At 38.0% G+C, this 18,159-nt stretch overlaps 1 protein-coding gene across 1 annotated transcript in view; it reads right to left on the reverse strand.

Annotated features, from left to right (window-relative positions):
- Positions 1–18,159, reverse strand: part of nonC (serine/threonine-protein kinase Smg1) — a 1,411,261-nt gene that overhangs the window by 370,789 nt on the left and 1,022,313 nt on the right. The window contains exon 56 of the mRNA XM_090378365.1: positions 7,365–7,461. Coding sequence (XP_090234491.1) covers positions 7,365–7,461 — 97 coding nt within the window. The remainder of the gene's footprint in view (positions 1–7,364; positions 7,462–18,159) is intronic.

An 18,159-nucleotide genomic window follows, 5' to 3' on the forward strand; every position in this document is an offset into this window, starting at 1 on the left:
AATGTAGTCATTTTTTCGATACATGGTTAACACTTTTTTGTACTGATTGATCAAATTGGTAAATAGTCCCGGGTCTAGTTCAAGATAAGTGGAGGTATCTGATATAATTGAATCTAACTTATTTATATAATCAGTTTTTTTTGTCGAGTATTTTCAGTTTTGTAAAGATAAAGGGGATACAACTGTATCCTCTTTATCTGCTCTCTGAATAATAATGTCTTTATTTCCCCGAAGTTCACATAAAGCTGAACTTTTATGTCTATCAGTTTAGGAAGTCATGTGTCTTTTATGTTTTTCACCATTTGGTTAACTTGTTGAATAAATAAATCTTTTTGGGAAGCATTACGAAGACCAAATTCAATATCTATTATGAACTATTTTTTAGGTAGTTGCGAGGTGGCAAATTATAATTTAATCCTTTGGATAAAAGTGAAATTTGGTCCTGTGATAGCATATAGCAGAAATAAGTGAAGGGGTACCTCCACTTACCAAAAGCAGCCTGAGCATGAAAAGAACTTTTGCTGAGTCTGAAGTTATTTCTGCCAGCATAGGATCTGTGTGGTATGATTTTGTTGGTAGCAAGGGAACAATGAGAATAATCCACAGACCAGAAGATTCTGCACAAGGATCCACAATGCTGAGACCCTTTACATGCAGATGGAATGGGCAAGCAAGTGTGAATATCTTATTATGGGTGACTTTAATTGCCACAAGTGGGAGGGAAACTCAAGATGGGGAAAACTTTTTTAAAATAAACTAGATGATTATTATTTGTACTAGAATGTTAGGGAAATTACTAGGTGTGAGAATATTCTTGATTTCATCATTACTAATGAATCAGATGACATCACAGTGCAGGAACCATTGTCAGGAATTGACCATGCAATTGTCAGTTGGAAGATGAAGAAACATGTTGCAGTAGTTAAAGGAAAAGTCACAGGTTTTAACTTCAGAAGAGGGGAATTGAATTTTTAAGATGCTATAAGGAATCTGGGAATTGGACGGATTGCCGAGCAAATATGTGAACATATTTGAATTATGGAATACTTTTAAAGCAAAAATCACAGATTCCACGAATGCTTACATAATTTTATGAAAATATTGCAGGAGATGGATGCTGAACTGGATGACTGCAGAGCTGGTTGGTCAAATAGAGAAAGATAGCATGGGACAGTTACAGAGTGATGAAAGGTACTGAAGCCAACAAAAGATATAAATTGATCTGTAATAGTACCACAAATAAGGTGGCAAATTATAATTTAATCTTCTGGCCTTCAATCCCAATTAACTGAGACATGGTCTCTTAGTCAGTGCTTTATCATACGCACTGGCTAAGAGAGCAAGGATTGGGGACAAGGAATTTTTCACATATGCTAATACAACAAAGAAGAAAGCCAATCAGATTGGACACTTGTGCACTGGGGGAGGGATGTAGAAAAGTCTTAGATACCAAGATGATGTTGTAGATGAATTGAATAGGTACTTTGCATTGGTCTTTACTGAAGAAATATCCTTCATGCTGAGAAAGAGGCTGTACAAGTGAGGCTGAGAAATTAGTGATGTCATAATTACAGATGACTGCTTATTAGAAAAACTTTCAAGCATAAAGGCAAGTAAGGCTCCTGGAGTTGATAGCATATACCCTGTAGTTTTGAGGGAAAGCACAAGGAAGTGTATTGTACCACTGAGGTTAATTATGTGGGCATCTTTGGACTCAAGAGAGATTCTTTGGATTGGGGAAGTGACAGTGTATTGCCAACACCTAAAAGAGGTTCTATGTGTGAAGTTGGTAACTACAGACCAGTTAGTGTGACTTCAGTGGTATGAAAAAATCTTAGAGACAATGATTAAGAATGCAATCCAGGTTATTTAGATAGATATTGAATTCTTAAGGACACATAACATTGATTTTGTTTAGGGTAAATCATTTTCAACTAGCTTAGTAGGCTATTTTGACAAGGTTATTCATGAGATGGATTTAGGGAACAATTTTGACACAGTTTGTTTGGAATTTAGCAAAGCCTTTGACTTGGTCCTTTATGAGAAGTTACAGTATAAACTTGAACAGGGTGGGATTACTGGTTAGATTTTAAGTGCTGGGTGGCTGCAGGGCAGAAGGCAGAGAGTTCTGATTAATTGATATTCTTCAGATTGGTGTAACAACAGGAGTATGGTCCCTCGAGAATCAATTTTTGGACCATTGTTGATTCTTATTTTCATAAATGACATCGACGAAGGGATAGTAGGCACGAGTAAAAATTTGCAAATGAAAAAGATTGGCAGGGTCATTAATGATCAGTGCCAAAGAGAAACATACAAACTAGGTGGTACTACACTCAAGGAAGTGGAAAGTGAAAAAGACCTGGGGGTAATTGTGCAGCCAAATGTGAAGTTCGCTGAGCAGTGCAGACGGGCTGCCAGAGCAGGTCATGGAGTCTTGTCAATGATATATAGGAATTTTGCTAGCAGGGACAGAGAGGTGATAATCACGTTATACAAGGCAATGGTCAGGCCACACCTAGAGTACTGTGTACAGGTCTGGAGGCCTCATTTTAGGAAAAAAGTAGAGTTGCTGAATGAGTACAAAGGAGTACAAAGAATTGCAATGCCTGGAGAGTAGGCACCTGTGAGGTGATCTGATTGAGGTGTATAAGATCTTGAATGGGTTGAGCAAGCTGAATGCTGATGAGATTCTTCATCTTCCTCAGACTAAGAACCTGAAGGGGCACAGTTTCAAATTGAGGAAAGATATTTGTAGAATAGATGTGTGGAAATTTGCCTTTAGTCAACGGGTAGTTGATTGGTGGAACAGGCTTCCATCTTTTGTTGTGGAAGCCTATTCCACCAATAATAGCTTAATAAATTTAAGGCTGAGATGGACAGATATTTGGAATGAATGGAGGGATGAAATGGGAGGTTTTTTTTTTTGGCTGATGCTGCATAAGCTTGCATAGTATGCCTCTACCAATGCTAATGCTAATAGCAATAAGGTTATTAGTGGTGGGATTGTTACGGAAATTATTCCAAGCTCGGTTTTTTTCCTGTTTGGCAATGAAGCAATCTGCATTTCACCAGTGAATTCGGTGATTGCGATATATCTTGGATTTTGGAATATAGGTATTAGCGGCAGTCAGAATCTGATTGGTGATGTAAGTATTTACATCATCAATAGATTCTTTTTGATCATAAAGTCTGTCTAGAAATATGTGAGCAGAATAGCCATTCCAATTCGCCCTTTTAAACTTCCAAGTGGATCTTTAATTAGGATTTGGAGTTACGCATTTGTAAGGAGCAAATAATCGGAAAGTGATCACTGTTAAAAGGATCTGTTAATACAGACCATGTCATGGTTGGAAATATGGATGGTGAGCAGATTGACAAGTCAATTTCAGAAATAGATCCTGTAGGTAGGAGATCCAGAGTTTAATATATTCAGATCATTATTATTTATAAATTCCTCAATCAACTTGCCTCTTCTGTCCATTGCAGCTGATCCTCACAGTGGATGGTGTCCTTTAAAGTCACTGCAAAGACAAACTGGAGTTTGGAGTTGTGTAACGAGGTTGTCAAGTTCTGAAAGGGCAAGTGGTAGAGATGGTGGAATATAAATCGAAACAATGGTAACTGAACCAACAGCAATCCGAGCTGCCACAGCTTCTAGGGTGGTTCTTATTTGGAGGTGCCTCCGTAGCCAGGTGGGCAGGAGTAGCAGTTTATAGCACACGCTTCTTGATTAGACCGGGGTTCGAGTCCATGACCATCAAAATACGGAGGATGCGGAATGGTCAGGGAATGACTATCGCATACCCCCAGAGCAATATGGCCTTAGTTGCTAATACAGTTAGTCCTCGTATAACACGTGTTTACACTACACGAATTCAATCGTACACGATTTATAAATAAGGGAACGATTTCGTATATAACATGAACTGAATTCGCTTAAGCATGATTCACCTTTGTGTTTACAAGAAATGGCAGTCGAACGCGGAAACACCACAACTGAAAGCAACACGATATGAATGAAGAGAAGATTCTGAAAATATATTTATGCTTTTTATATCAGTGAAGGGGAAACACATTTCACCATAATAACGTAAAATTCCAGCTATCGGTATTATCGCAAATGCAATTAGATCAATTGTTGAATTTGAAGTACTAATTAAGTCAATGAATGCAGGCATTGTAGGAATAGTGGAGACTTGGTATCACTCAGACATAAGTGATACTGAATTTAAATATGGGGAGGGTAAAATGTATACAGGAAGGACAGACAGACAGACAGGGCAGGAGAGGTGGAGGGGTTATGCTATTAATTAAGAATATTAAATCTAAGGAAGTGCATCCACTTGAATTGGATGACGAATGCAGTGTTGAGTCAGTTTGATGTGATATAAGCAACAAAATTGAGAGTAGGAGTGTTCTCATTTAAATATGGGGAGGGTAAAATGTATACAGGAAGGACAGACAGACAGACAGGGCAAGAGAGGTGGAGGGGTTATGCTATTAATTAAAAATATTAAATCTAAGGAAGTGCATCCACTTGAATTGGATGACGAATGCAGTGTTGAGTCAGTTTGATGTGATATAAGCAACAAAATTGGGAGTAGGAGGCGACCGCGATGAGAATACCAAACGGCTATACAAGGAAAGAGATTTGGCCAGCAAATCAGAATGCTCGATAATGGGGGATTTTAACTTTCCAGAAGTTGACTGTAATTTGTGGGTTGAACACTCACACACTAGCAAGGCTTTTGTGGATTTCTTGGATGACTGTGTTCCTAGCGCAGCATGATAGAGAGGCAACAACAGGAAGCAATACTCTTGATCTGGCTATCAGCAGTGATTCTTCATTCATTAAGAATCTGCAGGTAAAAGAGCCACTGGATGGCAGCAATCAGTGTACTAATGTGTAATTTAATTAAAGACATAACTACTGTCAAGGGTAAAGGGAAAGGCTTCTGCTTTCATATGGATGAATACAGAGGTTTCAGGCCAGGTGGGCAGGAGCAGCAGTGGGTAGCACATGCTTCTTGATTAGACCGGGGTTCAAGCCCGTGTCCACCGCATATCTCCGGAGCAGTATGGCCTTAGTTGCTAATGCTCCCAAAAACCAAATAACAACAACAGAGGTTTCAGGCAATTTTAAATTTTGTGCAGTGGGACCAACTGATTATGTTACCAACAGCAAATTCTAAATGGGTATTCAGGGAAGTAATCAAAGTAGCTACTAGGCTTTTCATACCAACAAAGAAATACTGTTTAAGGCTTAGACTTAATGGATGTCAGTTGAATTATTGAGATAAGTTGCAGAAAAGAAAAATGTATGGGATGCATACAAATTATCAGCTGATACAGAAGCCTATGGTAGATATAAATTAGTCTGTAATCAAGTAACAAGGAAGGTTGGACAAGCTAAGACAGATTAGAAGTTTGGCAAAGAAAAAAAAAAAATACAAAGATTTCTATATTTATATAAACAGTAGAAGGAAGGGGTTGAATCATATTTGGCCACTTGATGTTTACGAGTTAACTGTTGATGACTCTGCTGAGGTTTCAGACAAATTGAATGGATATTTTGTATCTAAATTCACACATGAAGAATTCTTTAAGGTAGGGGATGTTAGAAGTTTATCAAACTGTAATGAGGAGCTAAATAATTTTGCGATAAAGAAAGTGGAAAAGAAATTCTTGAGAACAGACATAAAAAAGGCACCCGGGGCAGATGGAATCTATCTAATTAACCAAACAAGGTAAGCAAACCCTTAGCCATAATTATGAGAGAATCCTTGGATTCAGGGGATTCCTTATAGACTGGAGAGGTGTGAATATATCCCTAATTCATAAAGGGGATCAAAAGGCAACATGAGTAATTACAGACCTGTGAGCTTAATGTTTGTTTGAGGGAAAATAATGGAATCAATTGCTAAAGAAGCAGTGCAGGACTAATTGAACAGGTATGCAATTCTACTGGAATCATAGCAGGGATTTGTCAAGGGGCAGTCTTGACTAACCAATCTGACAGGTTACCATGATGCAGTGACCAAAGAACTGGATGCAAAAAATAATTTTTACATCATATATTTACATTTCGGGAAGGCTTTTGATACTGTTGTTCATAAAAGGCTGCTGGACAAACTGGAACAATGTGACATTAAGGGCAAGTCACTGCAATGTATAAAGGGATTATTAAGTGGAAGAAGACAGAGAGTGGTCATCCATGGGAACTGGTCTTCATGGACTAATGTTATCAGTGGAGTTCCTCAGAATTCAGTGCTGGGTCCTTGTTTTCAATATTTATCAATGATATTGATGAAGGTATATCAGGCTTAATGTATAAGTTTTCAGAAGATACAAAGGTTGGCAGGGTGGTTAACGACAGTCATCATTTTCAGTTACTGGAACAAGATCTAGGAAAATTGGGTTAACAGACTGGGATATGGCAGCTGAAGTTTAACATTAACAAATGCAAGGTACTGCACATGGTAGTAGTAATCTCAGAGTAACTTATCAATTGTGTGGTACCACACTCAGAGTAGTAGAGAATGAACAAAACTGGGGATAATTGTGCAGTCAGACATGTAATTCTCTGAGCAGTGCAGATATACTGTTGGGACAGCCCATGGGGTTTTGTCAATGATATATAGAAACTTTGCTAGCAAGGATACAGAGGTGATTATTCCTTTGTATAAGGTTAGGATGCATTTTGAATACTTTATACAGGTCTGGAGGCCTCACTTTAGGAACTGATGTAAATCTTCTGCAACAGGTGTAGAGAAGGGCACGCAGATTGGTGAAGGGAACAAATGGGTGCTCTTACCTAGAAAGACTTCAGTTCTCAAAATTGCAGCATCTCAACACTAAGTACCTTTGAATGGACTGACTAAGCTAGCTGAATGTCAATGGCATTTTTTCATATGCTGAGACTTCAATGAGGGGGCATAAATTCAAGCTGAAGAAAGATGGTTATAAGATAGATGTGTGGAATTTTGCTTTCAGCCAGTGGGTTGTTGATTGTTGGAAAAGGTTTCCATCTGTTGTTGTGGAAGGAAATGGATGGATTGAATAAATTCAAGGGAGAACTAGAGAAATTTTTGGAGGGTACGGATGGATGACCTTTTTTTTTTTTTTTTTGGATGATGCTCTATAAGCTTGCTTTCTTGCATCATTTGCCTTTACTACCACTACTACTATTTTGGGTTGCACCACATTCTGAATAGCACTATTTCAGTGATAATTTGCTATTAATACAATAGCCGGATGTACTGCTTTGCATGTTTTTCATTTATTCTATTCTTATAGGATAATAATATGATTGTATCTGCAGTAGTAATTGCATTATATAAAAAAAAAAAAAAAAAACTAACCTTGGATAAACTGGTTTATGTTCAATTTTGCCTCATTAACGAAGGAGGCCAGTGAATTACTGTCATGCAATGCTTCCATCTGTCGACGTTCAAGGACCTGGGAATGAGAGTAAAATGTAGTAAACATTAAAATGTAAAGAATAAAAAAAAAAAAAAAAAAAACCAACAGTAAATGAGAGTAATTAGTGATTAAATTTTCAAAACAATCATATAATGCCAATACAAAATATTTTAGTATATCAGCAAAATAATGTAGATACTAGTATATAACTGATAGTAAGCAATTTTTTTTTTTTTTTTTAAATTTCACAGCATAAGTAAAGGTACTACAATATCCATCATCTCTGTGCATCCTACATTAATATTACAGTGACTTCAGACCTCTCCAATGAAGGAAAAGTGTTACTTGTTTGGAAGACCCTTGGGTTCAAATACTTTCAGTGAAAGGAATTCAAAAATCTTATTTTCAATTGTGACTCCAATTAGGCAGAATGCATAGGTTTCCCCCCTTTCAGTTATACCAAGATTGTCAGCACAATACAATATGCAAACTGATTTAAGCATAGAGGTCAATTTGCATATTTAATGCATGGGCACTGCAGAAGTCAGTAGTGATCCTAAAAAATAGTAAAAACTAAAATATAAACATTTGCAATAGAAATAGAATAGAATTAAATGTATACTTTTTTCAAAAGTTTTTGATACATGCAAATAAAGGGTATCATGGGCATTGAGGATACTACATATTGCTGCAGAAAATTTCCAGTATAAAAACAGAAAAGTTTTTGAAAAATTTTTACTTATTTAAATTAATTATCATACTAAATTGTATTTAATAAATAGTTTTAATTGTCCTAATTACTTACATTAATTATTTCTGAATTTAGCTAGAGAGTTCAAAGTTATGACTAAATATTCATTTAGGCTTTGTTATGAATACAGTGAACATCAGATTGTAACTAGTAAATGTAGTGTCAGACATCACAGTAGATAATTACAGCAGTATTAAAAAATTGTATTAAAATAAGTAGTCTGAAGGTTTTAATCACGTAGGATAGCTTATTTTTGTATTTAGTTAAGCTTTTAAAAAATCAACAGAATTAATAGAAATTGAATAGCATGGTGCATGACAACGTTGCTGGAACAGTATAACGTTATTATACTATCTCTTAGTACACGTGGTATTTTAAATTACATTAAATTAAATTAGACAAAATCATGCCACAGACATTAGCAAAAAGTTCAAAGTACTAGGAATGCTTTTGCAGGGGAGAAAACCAGCAATGGCAGTTCTCTTGTAAATCAAAGCTACTTACAGTGTGCTTGTTTCCATTTTTTTTGTAGGGTTAACTCTAGTGGGATGTCTTGATTGTGCAGTCAGATATGAAGGTTTCTAAGCAATGCAGACAGGCTGCCAGAGCAGGTCATGGGGTTTTGTCAATGATATACACGAATTTTGCTAGCAGGGAAAATGAGGTGATTGTCCCTCTGTATAAGGCAATGGTCAGGAGTGGCCTTGAGTACTGTGTACTGGTCTGGAGGCCTCATTTTAGGAAGAATGTAGATTTGCTTGAGTGTGTACAGAGAAGGGTAACAAGATTGGTGAGGGGAATGAAGGGATCCTCTTACCAAGAGAGGTGTAAGTTCTGCAAATTGCAGCAGCTGGAGACTAGGCATCTGAATTCTGATGGGAATCTTCCACTTGTTCAGATTATGAACCAAGGGGGCATAAATTCAAATTGGGGAAAGACAGCTGTAGAATAGAGTGCGGAAATTTTCCTTTAACCAGCTGGTGGTTAATTGCTGGAACAAAATTCCATGTGTTGTTGTGGAAGTTGATAGGTTAAATAAATTTAAGGAGGAACTGGACAAACATTTAGAGGGAATGGTTGTGTGAATTTTTTTTTTTGGCTGATGCTATATAAGTTCATACGCTTGCTTTCTTGCACCACATGCCACGATTACTATTACTATTCTCTGGAATTCCATATATTTTGTCTTTGCTTCATTTCTTGGCTTTATTTATCCTAAGTCCTCTTCTTTGTGCTTCACTATCCAGCCTAGCCACTGTTTTCTCAAGTGCTTCTTAGTCCTACTGATAATAGCGACATTGTCAGCATATGCACAGACCTGCACTGCGTGCATATGTGTCCAGTCACGGTCACTTCTAATTTTCTGACAGCCGCCTCTAAAACTGAGTTGAATAACACAGTAGAGACTGCATTGCATTGTCTAACACTAGCATTAATGTCAAAGGGAGTCATCAACTCACTGTTTTCCAGTGAAGGAGCCAATACTCATCAAATGAGATGGATTTTAGCGTGGTTTTTGTTGGCAATATACTAGAATTCTTAAAGTTGCTACTTACGATCAGGATCCTTCACCTAACTGTGAATAAAAATCATTCACAAGAATGTTTGTGTAGGTGTCTCCAGGGCAGAGTTCTTTCTGGGCTGCTCTTTACAGGTGCCATCCACCCATTCCTGTGCCAGCAAATGGAATTTATCAATTATGCAGACGAATTGAAGCTCCTCTATCGGATCCATGGAACCAACCGACCTAATTCTGCTTCCGAAAACATTAATAACAGCCTTAAGAATCTCATTTCACTTAGCACAGTTCTCCCTTAAGTTAAAACCAAATAAATATGCTCAAATGGTGTTTTCACTTAATTCATATTCAGCGCAACCAAACCTGGAAATCCATGGAACCCTCATCTCTCCAGTAATCAAGCACAGAGATGTCAGTGTTATCTTTGACCCTAAACTCAGCTTCAAACATCATGTTGCACATATTCACAATGAGGTCTGTAGAACCAGACGGCTTGCCAAACACCTCCACGTCACAGAGCTTAAGTACACGCTCCAATACCTATACTGTTTCTGCAGCCAGTCATCACCTATGGATCCTAAATCTGGGTGTCGGCAACGAAAACCACACTAAAAAAAATCTCATCTGATGAGTACTGGCTCCTTCGCTAGGTCTTCTTCAAGCACAAACTTCCACCCCTACACACACTTCAGATATTACAAAACTACTTAAATATAGAAGTCTCCAAACAGATATACAACCTCTGCTTACTTGTTTCAATAAAAATAATAGCGGGCAAAATCAATACCCTAAGTTTTTGGCAGATGTGTAACTGGAGGATCGCACCCCTGGACACCCTTAAGAGCCCTGCTCTCTCTCTTTCTCTTTCTCTTCACAGTCTGTGGTGTGGAGGCTCAGAATAGGTGACAGATTTCTGCCTATGGAGATGGATGTCAACTATAAGAAGTTTAGAGAGAACAAATTCTACACATCATCATCATTAGTAATAGAGTTGGGCACAGCCTTCTTCTTCAGCTGTGTGGCTACCATTGTTTTTCTTCGTGCTGCGCGTAGCATGGGAAAAAAAAAATGTTTTTCATTTCCAGTGTTAATAATTTGTTTTATGTAATTTTTCCTGTTTTGATTCCTTTTATGTTAAACATTGGGTTTAACATAAAAGTTATGGGTATTGCATCAGGCATTCATGTAAACTAGTCACTGATTGCAATAAAGACATATATATATATATATATATATATATATACACAGTAAACCCCCACTATTTGCGGGGGGGGGGGGGTTACGTTCCTGAGAAATGCTGCGAATACCGAAAACGCGAATACTGAGTTATGGCTCCCATAGTAATAAAGGGGTTCCGTTCCAAAGTATGAAATATATAAGAAAAACTAGTCTAAAATTTTGTCTATGTATGTATTATATGTACCTTCATAATGTGACCATTAGAAATGCAAGCATAAGGCATCAAAATGAAAATAAGATACAATTTAATATTAAATTGTATCTTATTTTGGGATACACTTAAATAGAAAGGGTGCAAGAATGTTTGCTGATGCTATCGAGGCAATGTTAGGTGGGTCGGAAAACTGCTAGATTGGGGGGATACAAGGACTAATAGATTAACAGTAGCCACTGGCAGAGGTGAAAGTGATTCTTGCACTGCTTCTATTGGAATGAGCCGCAGCCTGGAAAATAAGATGCAGGATATTTCAGAGACTGCTGGGAATCATTGGGGTACAAGTAAACACATGGGTTGTGTTAGGGTAGCTAAGAAAAAGAACAGGTGCATGTATACTTGTGTGTACACCAATGCTAGGAGTTTAGTAAATAAATTTGATGAATTTGAGGTATTGCTCAAAACATCAAAGGCAGATATTGTGGGGATTTCAGAGACGTGGTGTCACACAGATATAAGAAATGCAGAACTGGAATTTGGGGAGTACAATGTGTACAGAAAGGATAGACAGGATAGGAAGGGAGGAGGGGTTATGCTATTAATTAAGAAACACATAAAATCCAAGGAAGTGAAGCCAGTCGACATCGCTGGACAGTGCAGTGTCGAGTCAGTTTGGTGTGACATAAGCATTGGGAGATCAAAATTGAGAGTAGGAGTGTGCTATAGGCCTAATGACTCTGATGAGTATAATAAGAAACTGTTCGGAGAAATAGAGTGGGCCAGTAAATCAGAGAGTCTTATAATGGGGGATTTTAATTTCCCAGATATTGACTGGAATTTGGGGGCTGGTCACTCACACAGTAGCAAGGCTTTTGTGGATTTATTGGATGATTGTTTTCTACATCAGCATGTTCGGGAGGCAACTAGAGGGAGTAATACTCTTGATTTCATTATCAGTAGTGATTCTTCATGCATTAAGAATCTGCAGATAAATGAACCACTTGGTGGCAGTGATCACAGTGTGCTGAAGTGGGAGTTACTCAAAGAGGTAACTACCATTAGGGGTAAAGGGAAGGGGTATTGCTTTCGTAAAGGCGACTACAATGGACTGAGACAGTATTTAAATTCTATACAGTGGGATCAACTGATGATATTGCCAACAGCAAATTCAAAATGGGAAGCATTCAAAGAACTTATCGTGGAAGCTACTAGGCTTTACATACCAACTAAGAAATATTGTTCAAGGTTTAGGCCTAAATGGTTGTCAGATGAACTAATGAGGCATATGGCAGAGAAGAAAAATGCATGGGATACATACAAATTAACACGTGACACGGACGCCTATGATAGATACAAGTTGATCTGTAACCAAGTTACAAAGGAGGTTAGGCAGGCGAAGGCAGATTACGAGAGATCCTTGGCAAGGGATGCGAAGAAAAACAGCAAAGAGTTCTTTACTTATGTAAGCTCTAGAAGGAAGGGGATGAATCAGATTGGTCCACTTGAGATCGATGGGTCAACTGTTGATGACCCTGCTCGGGTAGCTAACAAACTAAATGAATATTTTGCATCGACATTCACACATGAGGAGTTATTCAGCGAGGGGAATGCCAGAGGTGTATTCAACTCTAGCAGTAAGCTAGAGAATCTTGTAATAACTGAGAGCAAAGTGGAGGAGAAATTGTTGAAGATAAACACAAGAAAGGCACCTGGGGTGGATGGGATCTATCCAGTTATATTAAAGGAGGCAGCAAAGGAGGTAAGCAAACCCTTAGCCATAATTATGAGAGCTTCCTTGGACTCAGGGGAGGTACCCATTGACTGGAGATGTGCAAATGTGACCCCAATTCACAAAGGGGGATCAAAGGCTGACACAAGTAATTATAGACCTGTGAGTTTAACTTCTGTTCCCGGAAAATTAATGGAGGCACTGGTGAAAGAAGCACTGCAGGATCATCTAGACAAGACTTCAGTTATAGCTAGGACACAGCATGGTTTTGTTAAGGGGAAGTCTTGCCTGACCAATTTGATTGGATACTATGATGCAGTCACAAAAGAACTGGATGCAGGGAATAACTTTGATATTATATACTTGGATCTTAGAAAGGCTTTTGATACTGTTGCACATGGAAGACTGCTGCACAAATTGGAGCAGTGTGGCATTGGAGGCAAGTTGCTGCTATGGATAAAGGGGTGGTTGAGGGGGAGAAGACAGAGAGTGGTAATCAATGGACACTGCTCATCGTGGACTAATGTTATTAGTGGAGTCCCTCAGGGTTCAGTATTGGGGCCTTTATTGTTTTCTGTATTTATAAATGATATTGATGATGGTATATCAGGCTTAATGTCCAAGTTTGCAGACGATACGAAGGTTGGCAGGGTTGTCAAGGACACTACTGACACTATGCTGCTGCAACAGGATTTGGAAAGGTTGAGCAGATGGGCTTCGAGGTGGCAAATGAAGTTTAACATTGACAAATGTAAAGTACTACATATGGGAAACAGCAACCCCAGAGCAACGTATCAACTCTGTGGTACTACACTGACAGTGGTAGAGAATGAAAGGGACCTGGGGGTGGTGGTGCAGGCAGATATGAAGTTCTCTGAGCAGTGCAGACGAGCTGCAAGAGTAGCTCATGGTGTATTGTCAATGATATATAGGAATTTTTCTAGCAGGGATAAGGAGGTGATTATTCCCTTGTATAAGGCAATGGTCAGGCCACACCTAGAGTACTGTATACAGGCCTGGAGGCCTCATTTCAGGAAGGATGTAGAGCTGCTGGAACGAGTACAGAGAAGGGCAACTAGATTGGTGAATGGGACAAAGGGGTTCTCTTACGAAGAAAGGCTTAAGTTTTGCAAATTACAGTGTCTGGAAACTAGGCACCAGCGGGGTGATCTGATAGAGGTGTACAAAGCCTTGAATGGTTTGAGCATGCTCAATGCTGATGGGATTCTTCCTCTAGCTCAGAAAAATCACCTGAGAGGGCATAAATTCAAATTGAGGAAAGACAGATGTAGGATAGATGTGCGGAAATTTGCCTTTAGCCAGCGGGTGGTTGGTGGGTGGAACAGACTTCCATCCCTTGTCGTGGAAGTTGATAGCCTAAATAAGTTTAAGGCTCAGCTGGACAGGTATTTCGAACGAACAGAGGGGTGAAGTGGAAGTGGTTATTTTTATCTATGTATGTTACTTTTTTTTTTTTTTTTTTTTTTTTTTTGGCTGATGCTGCATAAGCTTGCTTTCTTGCATCAAATGCCTCTACTAATGCTAATGCTAATGCTAAATGTAATCGTTATTAGAAATTTCAAACAAATCTTTCAAACCAGCACCTTTGCTAACTAAAAAACTTATCCCGGCAGTGCTATCACCAGTTTCACTAAAGTGTTGATAAACGAGTTTTGCCTTTTCACGAATGATGAGTGAACGGAATTTTATTTTGAGTACGGTCTTCTATCTACAGATTTAAAGCCTTTTCCATTTTTTCCAATTTAACATCACGAGTTACAGAGCAAATTTTTGAAGAAATTAGCACGTTTTCACGGACACTATGGTAGATTTTTTCTTCCGAATTTTTGGTTGATTGTACTGCTGACTCATTGATTTTATAATGTTTTGCCACTGAGGAGACACTTTCACCATTAGAAATTTTGTCTAATAACTCAATTTTATTTGCTAATGTCATTACCTTCTTTGATCTTTTCATATTTCCCTTGTTATTCGTAGCCATATTTTTGTACGGGTTAGAAAGAACTTGTCCACAATAAAGTCACTTTTTTCCGTTAACACGCTCGAAAAAGTCTATTTTACACTGCAAAACGGTAGATTTATCACTTTTGTAAATTTATAAGTTGATAAATTTATTCAATTTATAAGCATATAAATTAAAAGCAAATGACGAAACCTTCCATGACAAGCGCATAACACGTACTGAACAAGAATTAGCGAGAAACATCCATGCTCTTGATTTTGTCACCCCTCTCTCCCCACACACTGAGTGCTGTTTTGACCGGGAAAGATAATTTTAGCCACGCCCACGTTTTTTTTTTTTTTTTTTAATGGCGGAAAATGTTCACGGCGCTTTAAAATTCACATTTTTTTTAGATTTCATTTTATATTAAATCAGCGACCAGGAATACAGATACCGCAAATAGCGGGGGTTTACTGTGTATGTATGTGGCACCCACCGGTATTGCACTATCTCCGGTGGGTGCGGGATTTGTGCCCAAGGCACTAAAGGTAATAGTAGACCCAGGCAGGCTGCTTGTGCCTGGGGGCAGGCAGCGGCTGCATAGGTGTTGGCTGCTCCCTGGTGGCAAGGTGGACGTACACAAGCGATAAAAAGCTTTGCAGAGTTTCTGCACCAACACAGACGTGCAAGGTGGAGATGGGCTAAGGCCTAGGAGCCACCCTTGATACAGGTAAAACACACACACACACACACACACACACACACACACACACACACACACACACACACACACACACACACACACACACACACACACACACACACACACACGTGTTCGTATATAATACAGTATATATATATATATATATATATTTTTTTTTTTATATGTATAATGAGAATGCTAATGTATATAAAATGTATATATATCTTCTCTGTAAGTTTTTGTATATAATCTGTAAAGAATTGTGTGTATAAATAAATGGAAAAAAAAATGTGTATGTATGTATATATATATATATATACAGTCAGTCCTCGTATAACACGTGTTTACATTACACGAATTCGATCATACACGATTTATAAATAGGGGAACGATATCTTATATAACACGAACCAATTTTCGCTTATGCATGATTCGCCTTTGTGTTTACAAGAAATGGCAGTCGAACGCAGACTCACCCCAACCGAACGCAACACAATAGGAATTAAGAGAAGATTCTGAAAATGTATTTATGTTTCTTATATCAGTGAAGGGGAAACACATTTAACCATAATAACATAAAAACCCACACAATTCCAGCTATCGGTATTATCGCAAATGCAATTAGATCGAGTTTACTACCAGTTTATAACAGATTCCACTAGCAGAAACGCAACTGGAAATTGCTTTTATTGTTTTATGGTAGTAACCCCTAGAAATGTGCTTTAGTAAAATGTGAGGTGTTAATAGTGTATCTCTGCCTTTACGGTGTTGTTTATTCAGTTGCTACACACGCGCAGCTTTGTTTATGTGTATCAAGTGTGCCTCCTCACCATTAGAAAAATTGTGCTTTATTCCCTAAAAATTAGGGAATAAAGGAAGCATCCTGGTGAAGACACTACAGATTCAGAGAGAAAAAAAAAAAAGCAATATCGATAAACAGAGGTGGACTGGGTCAAAAATTCTTACCCGGGAAAATTTATAGTGGCCTCACACTAGCGTTTATGGCCAAAATCACACCAGCCTCTGGCCAACCGGGGTTTCCCCAGTAAGGCTTATGGCCAGTCCGCCTCTGTCGATAGAGAAAAAATATGAAATTGTGAAATGCTTTGAGCGAAATGAAAGACCATGTGATACTGCACGTGCCACAGGCCTAAACGAGGCAACACCGAGAATCACAAAGAATGCAGAGAAAATAAAAACAACTTTCATAGCGGGAACAACTCAAAGTGTAATTAAAATCCATTAGATTAAGACACAAGAATTGGAAGAGATGGAACGGCTGTCATCTGTTTGGATAGAAAATCAAACAAAGAACAAGCTTACGATAGAAGCAAAAGCATTAGCAATATTTTATTACGTAATAGTCGTAATAAAATACGTAAGTATTTTATTACGATTATTTATTGTGTTTGTTAATGTTTTGGTTACAAATGTGTGTTCAATCTTGGGTGGTCGGCACCTAACCCTATTTTTCCCATAGGGCCTGTTGTTCATATTGCATGATTTTGCATTGCACGAGGGTTTCTAGGAACACAACTATCGTGCTATACGAGGACTGACTGTACAGTCCAAAATCCACACAGAGAAAAATGTTAAATAATCCAAAATCCAAAATTTACACAGCGAAAAATGGTTAGTTAACGTTTTTCTGTCTATGGATTTCAGGATCATGCTTTTGCATAATTTGATTTGGACCACTTTAAAAAGGATAGCAGATTTTTATATATCTTCAGAATCGAAGGGTCAAATGTTTTGCAAATAACATTAGCACTGTTTTCTGAATGTATTCTGATTTGGGGGAAGAAAACAAGGTATGTAATAGGCATATTGAGCATGTTCACAGACACACACACACATCTGGAAGTGAACAAAGATGTATGTCTGTTTTATAGATTTGGAGAAGGTAAAGAGGGTTAAATTATCAAATATATTAGAACAGACAGGAATGGATTGAAATGATTAGTAGAGTATAATGGGGACAAAAAAGTAATTAGGGCAGGACAAAGTGATACTGAAAGTATAGAGATAGGCAGTGTTGAAGACAAGAGTGCTGTTTGCATAGCACTGGTGGCAGATTCTGAGGAAGGAATGCAGATATTGGATAATGTCTTTAACCTAGTAAGTAAATAATTTATTTGTGGGTTGCTATTTCCCAAATGTAAGGTCTTGCCTTTAGCAGCATTAAAACAAAGCTGCCACTTCACTGACCATCTTCGAAGTCTGTTGAAGTCATCCAGAAGGAATGCTGCTCGGCAATGATCATTAATGACTCTGCCAATTTTGACCCATATCTCTTCGTCAACGGCATTTATGAAAATGAAAAACAATAGTGGTCCAAGAATGGATCCTTGAAAGACAACACTCCTGATGTTACACCAATCTGAAGAATATCCATTAATCAAAACTCTCTGCTTTATGCTCTGCAGCCCCATCTTAAAATCTTACCAGTAATCCCAACTTGTTCAAACTTGTACAGTAACCGGTCATGAGGAACCAAGTCAAATGATTTGCTAAAATCCAAATAAACCGTGTCAAAATTTTTCCCTAAATCTAAGTCATGAGTAACTGTGTCAAAATAGCCTATTAAGTCAGTTAAGCATGATATAGAATTAACAAAGCCACGTTGTTTAGTTAGATATGGCATTCTTGAGAATGCCATATCTAACTAAATGTCTC

The sequence above is a fragment of the Mastigoproctus giganteus genome, chromosome 7, assembly GCF_048544385.1.
Source record: "Mastigoproctus giganteus isolate SK-2022 chromosome 7, ASM4854438v1, whole genome shotgun sequence".
Taxonomy (NCBI): Eukaryota; Metazoa; Arthropoda; class Arachnida; order Uropygi; family Thelyphonidae; genus Mastigoproctus; species Mastigoproctus giganteus.